The 15136-nt window shown below is 54.9% G+C and overlaps 1 protein-coding gene across 1 annotated transcript; it reads left to right on the forward strand.

Moving 5' to 3' along the window:
- Positions 1–222: 222 nt before the first annotated feature.
- LOC135892951 (cytochrome P450 2G1-like) lies at positions 223–9654 on the forward strand. The gene is made up of 9 exons (XM_065420724.1): positions 223–447; positions 1962–2124; positions 3677–3826; positions 4177–4337; positions 5472–5648; positions 6464–6605; positions 7838–8025; positions 9126–9267; positions 9473–9654. Exons 1-9 carry the CDS (start codon positions 223–225, stop codon positions 9652–9654), a joined length of 1530 nt encoding a protein of 509 aa, XP_065276796.1.
- Positions 9655–15136: the final 5482 nt, after the last annotated feature.

A 15136-nucleotide genomic window follows, 5' to 3' on the forward strand; every position in this document is an offset into this window, starting at 1 on the left:
AGGACCTGGATCCCAGAACAGCTTTGACACGGGATGTTTTCCAATCCCCTCGTGATCCCAAAGGCGTTAAAAAGGCCAGCGCCCCAGTGACTGGCTGGCAAAATCACCCCCGGACTGCCAATTTTTGAGTTGCGCCCAGCTCTGGGGAATACAGACACGTCCAAGCATCAGGTGAACTAGATCATCCTTGCCAGGTGCCACGAGATTCAGCTCCTGGAACCCATGTCTGACCCTCCGGCTGCTCCTGGCCCTCGGGTGGCTGGCGCGATGGAGCTGGGGGGAGCAGCCACTCTTGTCCTGGCTGCTGGCGCTTTGTGCCTGGCTCTCCTCTGGGAGTGGAAACGGCAGCGGGAAAGCAGCAAATTTCCCCCCGGACCGACTCCTCTGCCGCTTCTGGGCAACGCGCTGCAGCTGAGCGGGGGAGACCTGTTCACCTCACTGATGGCGGTAAGTCAGCGGCACGTGAAAGTCAACCCTTTGGACCTTTCCAGGAAAAAGCTACAGCCAAGGGAGCTAAGGTTCAGAGTCCTCACCTGTACCGCAGGTAGGGTGACCAGATGTCCTGATTTTATAGGGACAGTCCCGATTTTGGGGTCTTTTTCTTATATAGGCTCCTATTACCCCCCACCCCCTGCCCCGATTTTTCACACTTGCTGTCTGGTCATCCTAACCTTAGAGTAAAATAATTTTCCTACAACTGAACATTATAAACCCAATTAAGGTTACACTTAAAAGAAATCTGAACATGTTAAATAACCTTAACTCTGTCCTTTGGCACCCCCCAATACACGTACGATTAAGTTCAGTGTTTGTGAGCTCAGCAAAGATGAAGCAGATTTTTACAGGCACATTAGACATTTTTCCCACTTATTTTGTCCCAAGACAGAGTTAACGTTCACTCTGAATTTCCTGGGTTTATAATGCGTTGTTATGGGCTAGTTACAATTCCCCTATGTCATGTATTTTACTGATGTATTCTCAACCGTAACTCCATCTTAACGGAGTCGTTGTCTGGGAATGTCCACGTGTGTGTGTTTCACTTAATAATGCCATACATCGACGGTAAACAAGAACCTGAATGTGGATGTTACCATGGGATATTTTGGGAGGTATCAATGATCAACCTTCAGTCTTGTAATGAAGTTGAAGGGTCAGATCCGCTGGTATGCGCTCACTGCTCTCACTATTTACGGATGGTTTGTATTGTCAGAGAAATGCAAAGCAGCGTATCAGTTTTCCCCTCTGCCTCCTGGCCTTCGCTTACCCCCACCTGCCCAGCCAGTTGAGAACAAGTAGCTTGTTTTGGAGGGGGGGGGGATACGATGAACAGTCACTTTTTGTCAACCGAGGCTGATGCGTCAGAGCATCAGAAAAACTCGCACAGAATTGCCCTCTCTCGAAAGGGCCCATTGTTCTCCAGGCGGGTGAAGCCAGGAGTCTCCCAGTCCTTTCTAAGCCCCAGAGAGCTCAGTCATTGTCTAACAGCAGTCGAAGGTTTAGCCCCCCCTGAGCGAGTGCCATTCCCTCGTTAAAAGCTTTTTCTACGTATATTCTTCTGTAGAGAATGAAGCAACAACCGTAATTCCAGTTCCCACCTGAATGCCCCGTGAGTAATCGGCGTCTCGGGGGTGTGATACATTCGATAAATGCACAGACAAAATCATATTGTTGTATAATCTAGGCAGGTTTTCGCACCTCACCCAGCCCGGTGATAACTGGGCCAGGGGCGCGTCACAGCTAAGAGGCAAATGAGAATCATGCAGGGTCGCTGAGTCACCCCTGGGACAAATGTAGGTGTCAAATCCTCAGACATCGCTTTCGCTGATTCCCAAAGGGCCTCCCTGGACTAGGAAGGGGGGAAGTTTTCACACGGGATATTGAGCCACACATCCCGTATGCCTCCCTCGTCAGGGCAGCGTCTGCTCTTTCCTTCGTCCCACTGACACTCCTTCCCCTTGCAGCTGCGGGAGAAGTACGGCCCGGTGTTCTCGGTGCACCTGGGCCCGCGGCGGGTGGTGGTGCTGTGCGGGCACGAGGCGGTGAAGGAAGCCCTGGTGGGCCACGCAGAGGAGTTCAGTGGCAGAGGAGGCATGCCCACGCTGGACAGGATCTTCCATGGTTATGGTGAGCGGGAGGCAGCCATCGCGTTCCTCTTTGTGGATGGCTGTCAGCCTCCGAACCTTGCCGACGCGTCGTCCCGCCCTCCTCCCAGCTCTCCAACGGCCCTCGTCTGGGCTCACCTCGCGGCTCCGAATCGGACACAGCAGGGACAAGAAGCTGGCTCTGGCATGACCCAGGGGAGCGCCCCACCCCCCGCTGGGCTATTTGGGGGTCGCGGGCACTCGCTCGCTCACGGTTCTTTTTGTCTGGCTGGCAGGTTTTTGGTGACAGGTTCCCAAAGGGCTTGGAACAAAGACACATTTCAAAACTAGGCTGGCCAACTTTCTAACTGCACAAAACCGAACACCCCTGCCCCGCCCCCTGCCCCGCCCCTTCCCCCACTTCTGGCCCGTCCTCCCTTATTGGAGTGGGTGTCGCAGGGCTGGGTGGAAGTGACAGATAAGAAATGCCAGAGGTCCCCTAGGGAGCTATCCAACGTCCCCCGAGAGCCACCCGGAATCAGGGGCCAATACCCTCAGAAGGAGCCAGTGGTATTGAGGGGCTCGGTTTTGGGGGGCTCAGAGGTGCCGGACCCACAACTTCAACCGGGGGCGATGGAAGCTGCCGCTGCTCAGCACGTCTTTAAATTCAGACCCCAGGGGTCTCACGCTGGGCAACCAAAATCAGTGGCCATGGAGTCCCATCCAGTTCAGCCTCTGTTCTTTCCTAAAGTGCATTCCCCTGTGCTTTGCCTCATAACGTTCCCCACGATTTCAGCCCAGGGCTCCACGTTAGAACCCCTGGGCTTCACGCTCGACAGCGGCTCGTCACCCTTCTGATCCCTGTTGTCGTCCCTGAGGTTAGTCTCCGGAAGGCATCACACGGCCCCCCTCCCCAGAGCTCCTCACAGAGCTGATCCCCAGTGCACCCCGGGAGGTGGGGGCGCAGCTGGATTTGCATGTTACGCGCGAGAAACCGAAGTGCTTATGCGTGAGTCACTTCCCCTGCAAGTACTTCAGTTACTCGTCTGGAAAATGGGGATTCTACAACAGACAGGGGAGCCAGTGGCAAAATCGGGCCCCGAAGCCAGACCGGCACCTTAACTACAAGGCCAGTCTTCCTTTGGCTCCTTTCACCTTTCCCCTGTGTCGGTCGGGGTCTGCCCTACCCTGATCACGTCTGGGGCAGCTCCTCCCACACACCTGGACCCACCGTGTCTAGACTCGCTGTGTCTCAGGAGCGGGAAGCTGCAAAGACAGAGTCCAACTGCCTGATGAGAACTTACCCGGTGGGTTAAAAGAACAAGTCTGATGCCAAGAAAGCCAGCGAGATGCCCTGGGGGGTTCAGCCGGTTTCACCGGATGCAGCAGTTAGCAGAGCTGGGCCTGTTTTGCAACAGCAGCGTTCGAGAATAATGACTTTGAAGGGTCCCACCCAGTTCGACGATCCCACTGGCCCACTTCATTTGCCGTTCACAGGCATGTTCGTGCTGAACCCCCCCCACCCCACCCCGTTCTCTCGCTGGCTGATTGTCATTGGTCCCTCCGCCCCTTCTGTGTCCCTCTCCCATCCTCAGGGGTCATCTTAGCGAACGGCGAGCGGTGGAAGCAGCTGCGCCAGTTCTCGGTCGCCACCCTGCGGAATCTGGGGATGGGGAAAAGGACCCTTCAAGAGAGGATGGCGGAGGAAGCTCGGGCTCTGGTGGAGGAGATCAGGAAAACCAACGGTTCGTGCCTGGGGCTGCGGGGCCTCGATGGAGGGTCTAGGTTCTCCGCACGCGGAGGAGGGGCCCCCAGGGGGTCTCTGTTGCTCTCGCTGGAGACTCCCGGGGTTGAGCTCTTCTGAAAACCTGGCCTGCAGGGCCCTGCTCCTCTCCCGGCCTCTCCCTCACTTCGTGCCTTGGGCAATGAAAAATCCCCCTGGTCCCAGCATGGCGCCGAGGAGGGGGCACGGCCCGTCCCCATGCTTCGGTGCCCCTCGCGGTGAAGCAGTAACCCCAGACGGCTTCGATCGGCGAGGGATATTCCCCCTCCTGCCGCTCCTGGCGGCTCAGCGCAGTCTGTTCTGCCCCCCCAGGTTCTCCCTTCGACCCCAGCCGCCCCGTCAGCCACGCCGTCGGCAATGTGATCTCCTCCATCGCCTTCGGGGACCGCTTCGACTACCAGGACCAGACCTTCCTGAGCTTACTCGACGTCATCCAGCGCCTCTTCCTGGAGCTGAGCGGCCCCTGGACGCAGGTGGGTGATACTTCTGTGGCTGCGGGGGGTCTATGCAGCCCAGGACAGGTCCTGGAGTGGCAGCGAGCGAAGGGATCCTTGGAAGGAGAGCAGGGAGGGGGCTAGGAATCCAGGCTGCATTTTCCAAGGTATTTAGGTGCCGAAAGATGCACCTAAGTACGCTAGGCACCCCACCGCCCAGTGTGACTTGGGCGCCTGTCTGCATCTGTGCAGATCTGGCCCTCCATCCCTGACCGCTCCCCACCCTCCTGCAGTAGGATGGAAGGCATCACCCGGGGCTCGGACCTACAAAAGTGCCAAGGCCTTATCCCTCCCACTGGCCCCAGTGCACCACCAGACACCTGTTACAGAGGGCAGCCAACTTCACAGCTGCTGGTGTCCCCCTCTGAGCCCCTCCCTCGTCCCTTGTGCCTTCCCGGGGCCCAGTCTGACGCCGAAGCCAGTGGGATCCTGGGTGTGGAGGGCAAAGCAGCAGGCCTGGTCCAGCACGGCCGATTGCTGCAGAGCTTCATACCTATGCCTTTGGGGTGCGGCGCAGCCAGCCTGTTGGATCTGGAGCGCACACATGGGACTGACTCTATCCGGCCTGGCTGAGCAGCTCACAAAATCAGACTGTGGGATCCCAGCTGAGGAGGCGGGACGTCTCGGAGGGGCAGAAGCGGGGTTCCTCCCAGCCCAGAACCAAAGACGCAGGTCGGCGATTCTATCCCCATCCTCTGGGGCTCTGGTGTCTTTTCTAAAATCCCCAGCTCCTGGAGTCACGGGTTCTGGGTCAGACTCTTAGCCCGCCTCTTTTTTTTCTAACGTGAGTTTGCCCTCGTGTGTGCCGAGAAGAGCCTGAAAGCGCCACGCCGAGCATCCGGCCCACGGAATGCTCTCCAAAGCCATCATTAATCTTCTTTTCAAATCTCATGATTTCTGAACGCTTGGGGATGGCGGCCCTGTCCTCGCCGCTTGCTGCAGCTTCTGGGCTGCCCTGAGCCAGCCATGGGAGCAGCGAGACGGAGGTGGGCTGGCTGCCTGCGCAGCCCGCTCCCGCGTGACATCCAGTAGGGCCAGCTCACGAGTGGCCGCCCCCTCCCACTACGCGCTGCTAACGGAGCTTCCCGCGTCTCTCCCGCCTTCCCCCCGCAGCTCTACGAGATGTTTCCAGGCATCATGCGCTTCTTACCCGGCCCCCACAACCGCATTCTTCAGCACGTCGAGGTGCTGCACGACTTCGTCACCGAGCGGGTGCAGAGGAACCAGAAGACCTTGGATCCTGACTGCCCTCGGGATTACATTGACGCCTTCCTCATCAAGATGGAAGAGGTACAGAGCTGTGGGGGCCAGGGCGGTATTTTAGGAAGGGTCTTCAGTGGCCTCTGGGATGTTCCTTCGCACAGGCTGGGAACCAGAGTCAGAGAGCATCACCACATCTGTCTGTGACCAACAGCCTGTAGAAAGAATCCCCTTTATCTTCATCCCGGCCAGCCCTGGCTTTCCTTTCCCTTGAGGAACACCGCAAGTGACGGGCAGTCCATAGTTCCCTGGCGTCACTTTCCTGGGGCAGGAGTTCGACGCACTGGCCCCGATTCTCCGCTGCCCTGCACCCAGAGCAGTTATTTACCCCCAGTGCAACGTGGGTGTGGGTAGCGTCTTAGACCCGCTCGACTTGTTCCGGGGCAAACGACCCCACCAGGTGCAGGGCCCTGGAGGGTCAGGCCCATGGTTACCAGACAACGTTTCCCGTGCAAATTATCCCCGTGCTCAAGCAACGGCATTGAAACCCCTTCGCTCACAAGGCAGCGCCTGCAAGAGATGTGCACACCCAGGCAATGCTGGGTGCCTTCAAGCAGCCCCCATCCTTTGACCTAGGGTATTTTGTGAGAGAAATAGCGGTGGTTTGATCTGAGGCTTTAAGGCTGCTTGTTAATTCAAAATACTACGTTAGAAATATTGAAAGATCAAATGAACGTCCTCATGAGTTTTTCAGGTTAACTCATAAGTGTATTGGTCTGGCCGTAAACCAGAGACCTCAGCCATGAATTCTGGCAGTGCAAATGTTTCTTTCCTGTTTGTCACCCTGCTGTTTGGGCATCATTAGCTCCGAGATTTTTGAGATTTTTTTTATTTCCTCTTTCAAGGAAAAGCAAAATCCGCAGAGTGAATTCCACACAAAGAACCTGGCGCTGAGTGTGGTCCACTTGTTTTTCGGTGGGACGGAGATGGTGAGCGCCACCTTGAGATACGGGTTCCTGCTCCTGATGAAATACCCAGAGGTACAAGGTAATTAGTAGGGCTGGTTTAAAGGTTTCCGACAGAATGGGTTTCTTCCCCTCTATTTCAACAACATTGCGTTTAGAAAAGAGAGATCAGAAGGAAGTGTTCAGTAAACAGCCGTGTCCCAGTTCGACAGTTTTGGAGCAAAACATTCCAATTATTCATCTTGATTTTTCTTAACTTTCTATTATTACAACCCAGAATGAAATGAAAATGTTCAGAATCCAAACCAAAGGGTTTTGACCCAAAATGATTTTTTAAGCATTATTTTTGCCAGGAAATTCCTAAATTCTTTTGTGGTGGTTCCATTTTGGAATGGAAACAAATTTTGAAATCACCAAATTGCCCGCAAAATGGATATTCCGGTTGCCACTGTTTTGCTACCAGCTGTTTACTCCAACTGTGCCAATCAGGATGGAGACTGCGTGGACCAGGAGCAAATCCAGAGCCCTTGTCTGTCCTCTTTCCCTGTCTTCAGCCCAGGGGTAGGCAACTTTTCAGAAGTGGTGTGCCGAGTCTTCATTTATTCACTCTAATTTAATACATTTTAACGTTTTTAGAAGGTCTCTTTCTATAAGTTTATAATATATAACTAAACTATTGTTGTATGTAAAGTCAATAAGGTTTTTAAAATGTTTAAGAAGCTTCATTTAAAATTAAATTAAAATGCAGAGCCCCCCGGACCGGTGGCCAGGACCCGGGCAGTGTGAGTGCCACTGAAAATCAGCTTGCGTGCCGCCTTCGGCACCTGTGCCATAGGTTGCCTACCCCTGCTTTAGCCTCTGTAATGAAAGCACTGGCTTTTAAGAAACTCTTCTGCTGTATATAAGGGTGGAGCTGGGGCGGGGGCCGGGTTGGAATCTGGAGCACCTCCCCCCCCCCCCCCCGGCTCTAACGGATGGGGTGGACTTTGTGGTTAATTCACTAGACTGGAAGTCAGCTGCTGACCCTTGCGTGAACTGCCCTTGATCACTAAGTCCATGCTGGTTAGTTCTCCTTTGTATCTTGTCTACTGAGATTTGAAGCTCTTTCAGGCAGCGACGGTCTTACCATGAGTACGTACAATGGGCTCCTTGTCTCAGCCAAGGCCTCTCAGTGCTACTGAAATACTACTAAGAACGGTTCAGGCAGCAGCGGGGCAGATACCATGACCTGCCCCTAGACCACAACTTTGCTGGGGTGTTCCATGCCCCACGCTCCCTGTGCCCGTAACGTGCCTTCCGCTGATGTCTCGACAGAAAAGGTGCATCAGGAAATCGATGGTGTCGTCGGGCGGCACCGTGGCCCCGCCGCTGAGGACCGAAGCCGGATGCCCTACACCCACGCCGTGATACACGAGATCCAGCGCTTCAGCAACATCATCCCCCTGGGGATTCCGCATGCAGTGATCCGAGACACCCAGTTCCGGGGGTACACGCTCCCCAAGGTGCCGAGTCCAGAGCCTAGTGCCAACGCCCCGTTTACGTTTTAAAATACCACAAGCACACACCCCCGGCGGCCACCCTTCATGGGAGTTTGCCCTAGTGTCCGTGAACATTTCTGTTTCCCACTCCTCGCGTTGCGCTCTGCTTAGCTATCGCCCTGCACCCCAGAGACAGCTGCATTCGAAATGTGGCTTTAAACAGACACCAGGATACAGCGGCGGCTCCAGGCACCAGCGCGCCAAGCGCGTGCCTGGGGCGGCAAGCCGTGGGGGGCAACCTGCCAGTCCCCGCGAGGGCGGCAGTCAGGCAGCCTTCGGCGGCATGCCTGCGGGAGGTCTGCCGGTCCCGCGGTTTCGGCGGCAATTCGTCAGCGGGTACCCCGAATCCGCGAGACCGGGGACCTTCCGAAGGCATGCCTCCGAAGGCAGCCTGCCTGCCGTGCTTGGGGCGGCAAAAAAGCTAGAGCCGCCCCTGCCAGGATAAGATGATTTTCAACTGGGCTTGCGCAGGACAAGAGGAACTATGTGCGTGTGCACACATGTGAAATACAGTTACAGGGGTGCTCTTGGGCATTGGCAGGCCTGGATCTCCATCGGCTTCTCTTTTTTTCTCTAAAAGATCACAACAAATCTCTGTTTCCATGGGTGGGACAATCAGGCTGGGGTGTTGGGGTTTCCCCAACCACTAAGTGGCGCCATTTCTCCATAATTCACAGCTGCAGCGTGGCTCAGAGGAGAGGGGCCAGGCCGAGGCCTGGGGAGACCCGGCCAGGGGTGCAATGCTTGACCGGCTGGGAGTGGCCGGCAGTGCACCGAGGCGACCTCACGCCTGGCTAGCCGGGTTGTACAAGCCGCATCCCCATGCTCATGGGGAGAAGGCAAAGCAGGTTTGCTTTGTGGAAGAGAACAACAGCCTAGCAGTTACAACGGGGGACTAGGTGTCAGGACGCCTGGGTTCTTTCCCTGCCTCCACTGTATACGTGGGTCCCAATCCTGCAAACACTCACGCGTGTGCCATGGCTAAAATAGATTGAAACTGATGAGGACGCTCTCGCTGTGATAGCTAGAGCTGGCCAAACAACCAGACCCACCTCTCTTACCAGGGGACAGATGTTTTCTGCGTGCTGGGCTCTGCCCTCCGGGACCCCAGACACTTCAGCGACCCAGAACGCTTCGACCCGGGGAATTTCTTGGACGAGAACGGCGGCTTTAAGAAGAACCATGCTTTTATGGCTTTTTCCTCAGGTACCAGCATTTCTCCCCCTTCCCCAGCCCCCCATAGATCAGGGCCTCATGCCTAACAAATGAACTCCTTCAAGGCTAAGTTGGGGGAGTGTGGGTGGGACTGTGGTCGGGGATAACTCACTGCAGGGTGCCGAGCTCTGTGCATGGAAGGGACGGGGTGTGGGACAGTCAGCCAGGAGTCCTGTATTTGCCTTTGTTCCCCTAGGGAAGCGGGTGTGTCTGGGCGAGGGTCTGGCCCGCATGGAGCTCTTCCTGGTCTTTACCTCCGTCCTGCAGCGCTTCACCTTGCAGCCGCCCGTTGACCCCCAGGACATTGACCTCACCCCAAAAGCGAGTGGATTTTGGAACATACCTCCCGAGTACAGGGTCTGTGCCCTCCCACGCTGAGGAGTCGTCAGCGGACATGCCGGGAGAGCAGTTACTGATTGGGAAACAAACAGGGTACGCGTGTGATGGCCCCAAGGCTGGACCTGTGTAAACGAGGAAGCTTTTCCATGCTACAATCTCATTTGTAGGTCTTGACGCTGCACATTCCTGGACAAGTTACCGCAGGCGTTCACTCACGTTTTTTCTTTTTAATGCCAAGATATCCCTGAAGTCGTGTACAGTTCTGGTATGGAGAGAGCCCTCGAATGGGGAATGCTCATGGTTTTGTGGTTGACGCGCAGGACTCGGGGCATGATGCCGGGGTTCTGTTCTCACCTTCGAAAGAGTGTGGTCTAGTGGTTATAGCAAGCGCCTGGTAGTCAGGATGCCTGGGTTCTATTCCTGGCTTAGGTGGTGGGGCTCGGGAGCGTGGCTTATTAGAGGAGAGGATTAGGACGTTGTGATCATGAGTGTCTGTAGGATTGGGACCCAAGCATTAGGCAGTAAAAGAACCCAGGAGTCCTGACACCTACTCCCCTGCTCTAACCACTAGACTCCCTGCTACTTTCCGAGAGCTAGAAATCCTCAGAATTGCTGGCTCTGGGAAGGGAGTAGGTGTCAGGACTCCTGGGTTCTTTCCCTCTCTCTACCATATACGTGGGTCCCAATCCTGCAAACACTCCTGCATGCACGGTGCCTGAACTCGATTGAAACTGATGTGGGAGCTCGAACTGGCCAAAACAAACAGACACGTCCTTCGAGAAAAAAATTAAAGATATATTTTTATTTCAGAAAGCTGTGAGTGGGGGAGGGGGAATAAAAAGGGGAGTGAGTGGGGCCCACCAAGATGATGTGAAACGTTTTGACGTGTTTTGCTGTAAAATAAAAACTTTGGACTAAATTTGTATCTTGGTCAAAGACATTTTTCATCAGAAAAAAACCTTGCCGTGGGAACAGCAGATTGAAGCCGAAAGAGGGGACACCCAGAAGGGAAGGGAAACCCTGCTTCTTCAGGTCAGGAAGAACAGGGTAACCCCCACCCCCCCACCCCTACTTCACTGATTAGTGCTTGCAACGTGCTTTGAGATCTGCACATGCCAGGGACTAGAGACAAACAAAATATGAGCGTCCATTCGGATTCAGAAAGCATGAGCTGAGGCTAGGGGAGGGAGCGTGATCTAATGGTTAGAAAGGCGGATGGGGAAGTAGGACAGCCAGATCCTGTTCCTGGCTCAGGTACTGTGTGTGGGACCTTGGACAGGTCGTTCTCGCTCGGTGAGCCCCACCAGTTACTTCCCATTTCTTTGTACACACATGGATAGCTGGGGGCTTTTGGGGCTGAATCTCTGTCTATTGTATTTCCTGCTCCAAACGCGGGGCATGCATATCAATAAACTCTATTTTGGTACCAGGCCAGAGAACAGCTGTTTTGCTTCTTATTCTAGACAATCAAAGCCTTCTCCCCTTCCCTCTCTGCTGTTCACAGGGCAACACTAAGGAAATAGCCAGGTGGCTCCTAGGTTTGAGACTTAACCAGCACTTTTCAGTATCAGCAGGTCTCTAATGGTCATCTACGCACACCCCCTTCCATTTAGCAAGCCAGACTGTGGAGTTCTGGTCTCAGGGCTGGACCAGAACAGGAGGCTACAGGTCAGGGCTGTGGGGCGTCAACAGGACTTTGTGTGGGGGGAGCCCTAGGACTGGAACGGCCCGGGGGTGCTGTGTGGCAGGGCTCTGTGGAAGGGGCTCCCCAGAAGAGGAATAGAAAGGGGTGCTGCAGATTACAGCTGAGAGGCACTGATGAAGCTGAGTGAAGGGCACACGTGAGAATGAAGGTGCGTTGGCAGAGGAGTGGAGTCTAGGACTGGAATAGCCTGGCCTGCCAGATAAACCAACCCGTCAGCCCATTAACCTCCCGTTACACCCACAGCCCAGGGGCTAAGCAGACATAGCTACTGGGAAATCTACAGTCTTCCATGTTACCTCCATCCAGGCTTCATCTGCAGAAAAGGGCATGAAAGCCGCGTTCTTCTTGACGCTCGAGGAAAGGGTTGGGATTAAATAGCTCCGGGGGCTGCCAGCTGCTTGGATCGCTCAGCACAGAGCATACGGCAGGAAACACAGAGGAGAGCAGGATGGGAGAGAGGTTTCCTTCCACCCGCTTACATGCAAACACGGCGGGGAAGGAACATGTGTGTTTAGGGATATTGACCTGCCTTACCCTGCCGCCCGGGGCAGAGATGCGGGATGCCCAGCAATGGAATTCTGGGCCGTTCGCGATGGGCTTGGACGAGTGGGGAGCTTGTGCCGTGGGGCAGTGCCCACTGATCTGGAGCCTGGTTTCGGCACAGGACGCTCAGGACCTCGGACTCGCTGAGTGGAGCGATGCAGGAGTTTGGGAGTTGGGGCACTTGGGGTCTAGGCCCAGTGTGGGAAGAGAGTGTGATGGAGCGGTTAGAGTAGGGCGCTGAGACTCAGGATACCTGAGATCTATTCCTGGTTCTGTCATTGTGCCACCGGAGGCAAGCAGGTGTCCCCCGCATCCCCTGGACCCTGGGGATGAGGCCAAAGCACCCCGAGGGCTAGGGATGAAGCGGTACTGGGTGTTCAGTCTCTGCTGTGCCTGGATTCAACGGCCAGCAAAGCCCCTTCGCTCCTCACCTGGGGCAGGGCGTGTCCACGGAACGCCGTGTCCCTGATCACCAGGTGCGGCACGTGGGTAGGGAGGAGGTCTGCGAAGCACTGGATTTCGTGGATTGCAGCGTTGGTGTCTGGCAGCTGGAGCCGATCCTCTGTCCATGGAGCCTGGTTCCTTCCGACCACCTGGTCGAGCTCCTGGTGCCTTTTATCTGAAAATAGCCTGAGAACCCTCAGAATGTGAGCACGGGTCAGAATAATAGCCAAGGGAGGGAGTGGAGTCTAGTGGTTAGAGTGGGCGGGCTGGGAGCCAGGACTCCTGGGTTCTTTTTGAGGCGGGATCCCCACTTTTTATTCCACTCTTTGTCCTCCCATTTTTTCCAGTGGAATAAAGCAAGGAAAGGGGAGTAAAATAGAGAAAAGGTAGGAGGGGAAAAAATCTTGGGGTTATTTCTGGGACAAACAAAACAAGGATTTTAACTCGAAACGGGACGAACAGCTTCGTTTCCAACTTTTGGGACCAAAATAAATGAATTCATTTAAAAATGGAAATTTCCCCCTCGCGACAAAATTGGGATTTGTTGTCCAACCAGCTCCAGTGCTGGCAGCGTGGAGAGAGGTCTTGGATCAAGCAGGCCTCACCGAATCTCTTTGTTATCGCCTGGATTTAGCGGCATCTCCCCTCTGCCGCTGAACTCGTCCCCTCGGTCCACCAGGGCTTCCTTCACGGCCTCAAATCCACAAAGCAACACTGTACACAACTGTGTGCACACGGCGGTGTAACCGCCCCCCTCCAACCAGCGGCGTTCTGTCGGAACAAAACTGCGTGTTGGCTCTGGCTAAAGTTAAACACGGGCAGAAGTGCTGGCAGGATCCGCGGCCTAGTTCCCACAAAACCATCCAGTGACCAGCGTGGGGCCAGAAGGTGCCTTGGCCTGCCCCCAGGAATTCGAATCCCTCCCGACCCCTCCGGGGGGTCAAAATGAAAGCTGGTTGGAATTATTCAATCAAAACAAGCAAATGTCGGTTCGGACTAAACTTTCTCGACGGGGAAATTCAAAATGAATAGGTGTTGTTCCAAATTGGCTTTTTCATTTCTGATCTCTGAAAAGTTTGGGATTTTAGGGGAGGGGAGGGGAGGGGAGGGCCCCCCCCCCCCCCTCCATTTCTCTCTCTTTTCAAACATCTTCCTTTCTGTTCCCAGTGGAAAAGGTGGCAAAAGCAGAAAAAGAGTGTGTAGAGAGGGATTTTTTTTAAAACTAACTCCCCCTGCCCTAATTTTACTCCTTTGTCTACTTTATTCTATCTTTTCCAGTGGGAAAAACTGGGGGAAAGGAGGGTGTAGCGGGGTGGTGACCCTCCCTGCATTCAGAGAGAGAAGGGCCTGGCTGCAGGGAGCTAGAGACAGGGTACCTGAGTGGAGCAGGGCGGCCTAGCATAAGGCCAACAGGTACTGGGGATTGCAGAGGGCAGCCCATGTGTAGGCAGAGGCAGCAGGTCCGAACCCCCTTTGCCTATGATGAGTGGCGTATACTGCAGTCTGCCCTAGTGAGCAGGGGCTAGATGGGGACTGGCAGTAGCCGAACACTGAGGCGAAGTGGGGATAGTGGGTGGGGGTTCCCCTGGGAGGGGGAGACCCTGAGGCTGTGAGGGGTTACTGCCAGAGGGGCAGCACCCCAGGTAAACGGGGCACCGGGGTCCTGGGAGGGACACAGGGCCAGCGGTAAGGCGGATCACCGGCCTGCAGAGGGCGCTCCGGGCGCTGGGAGAGCTAATTCCCTGAGGATGACCAGTAGGAGGCGCCGCGGCGGTGAGTCAAGCTCCTTACAGAGGGGAACCCCCAAACTATCAAAAACTGACACACAAATGTTCATTTCGCTTCAGCCTTTCCTGACCCATCATCAAAATTCCCCAGCGAATGTTTGCCAGTGAAAATGTCTTGCTCCACATCTTTCCTGGGCGGCGGGGGAGGACGATTTTTCACCCTATGATGGGAAGCGCTGGAGGTCCTGTGGGGAGCCTACCAGCCCCTTGGCCTCTCCTAGCCCCCGGAGGATACAGGCTATGAAGCACAGAGCCAGACTAGCCCACACCTCCAGCTCTGACTCACTCTGGGTGAAAGAGGAACTGCTTGTCAAGTAGCAGTGAGACACACTGGTGCATTCTGGGTGCCCTAAAAGCCAGACCTAGTCTGGACTAACCTGTCTGGGCTAAAGGAAAAGGGAGAGCTCTGTCTGTTCGTCCCTGCTCTTCGGTTCAGAGCAATCAGGACAATTAAAGACTCCATCAGTATGGAAACAGGGGCTCTACATTTAAAGACATTCGGCGGGGTGGGGATCTTCCCTCAGCTCCCCTTGTCCCAGCAAAGCCATAGTACGGGTGCCGTTCAGATCCGCTGTAAAACCCAGGTAGTTGCTCTCATTAATGACCCCCCCCACCCCAACACTATGTGCAAGAGTGTGTATGTGTGTGTGGGGGGGGGGGGGCAGGTATTCACCCCACTGCCCTGGCTGCTTCTCAACTCGCATGATTCCATTGCACTCTGTAAATCCCCTGCTGCAGTTTTATCTGCACATCATTATCTCCTTCTCTTCAGCACCTGTCCTTGTCTTCCCATGTTCTCCTGCTGTTTTCGGACTTTGAACAGTTTAAGCAGCTGATTAGCCCCCTGTTCGGAAGTTCCTGTTCTCAGGGTCTCCTGTCTGACTGGACCCAGTCTTTTGCAAAGTTTCCGGGGGGCCTTTCATTGCAAGTTCCTTGGCTAACTTTTCAAGATGCTCTTCCTTCTCAGCCACTGTACGTCTTTACAGAAATGTCCCTTTGGAAGATTCCTGGTCTCTGTCCACATTCTCTGCTGATTTAATAA

This window comes from Emys orbicularis, chromosome 21, assembly GCF_028017835.1.
Source record: "Emys orbicularis isolate rEmyOrb1 chromosome 21, rEmyOrb1.hap1, whole genome shotgun sequence".
In the NCBI taxonomy this organism is placed as follows: domain Eukaryota; kingdom Metazoa; phylum Chordata; order Testudines; family Emydidae; genus Emys; species Emys orbicularis.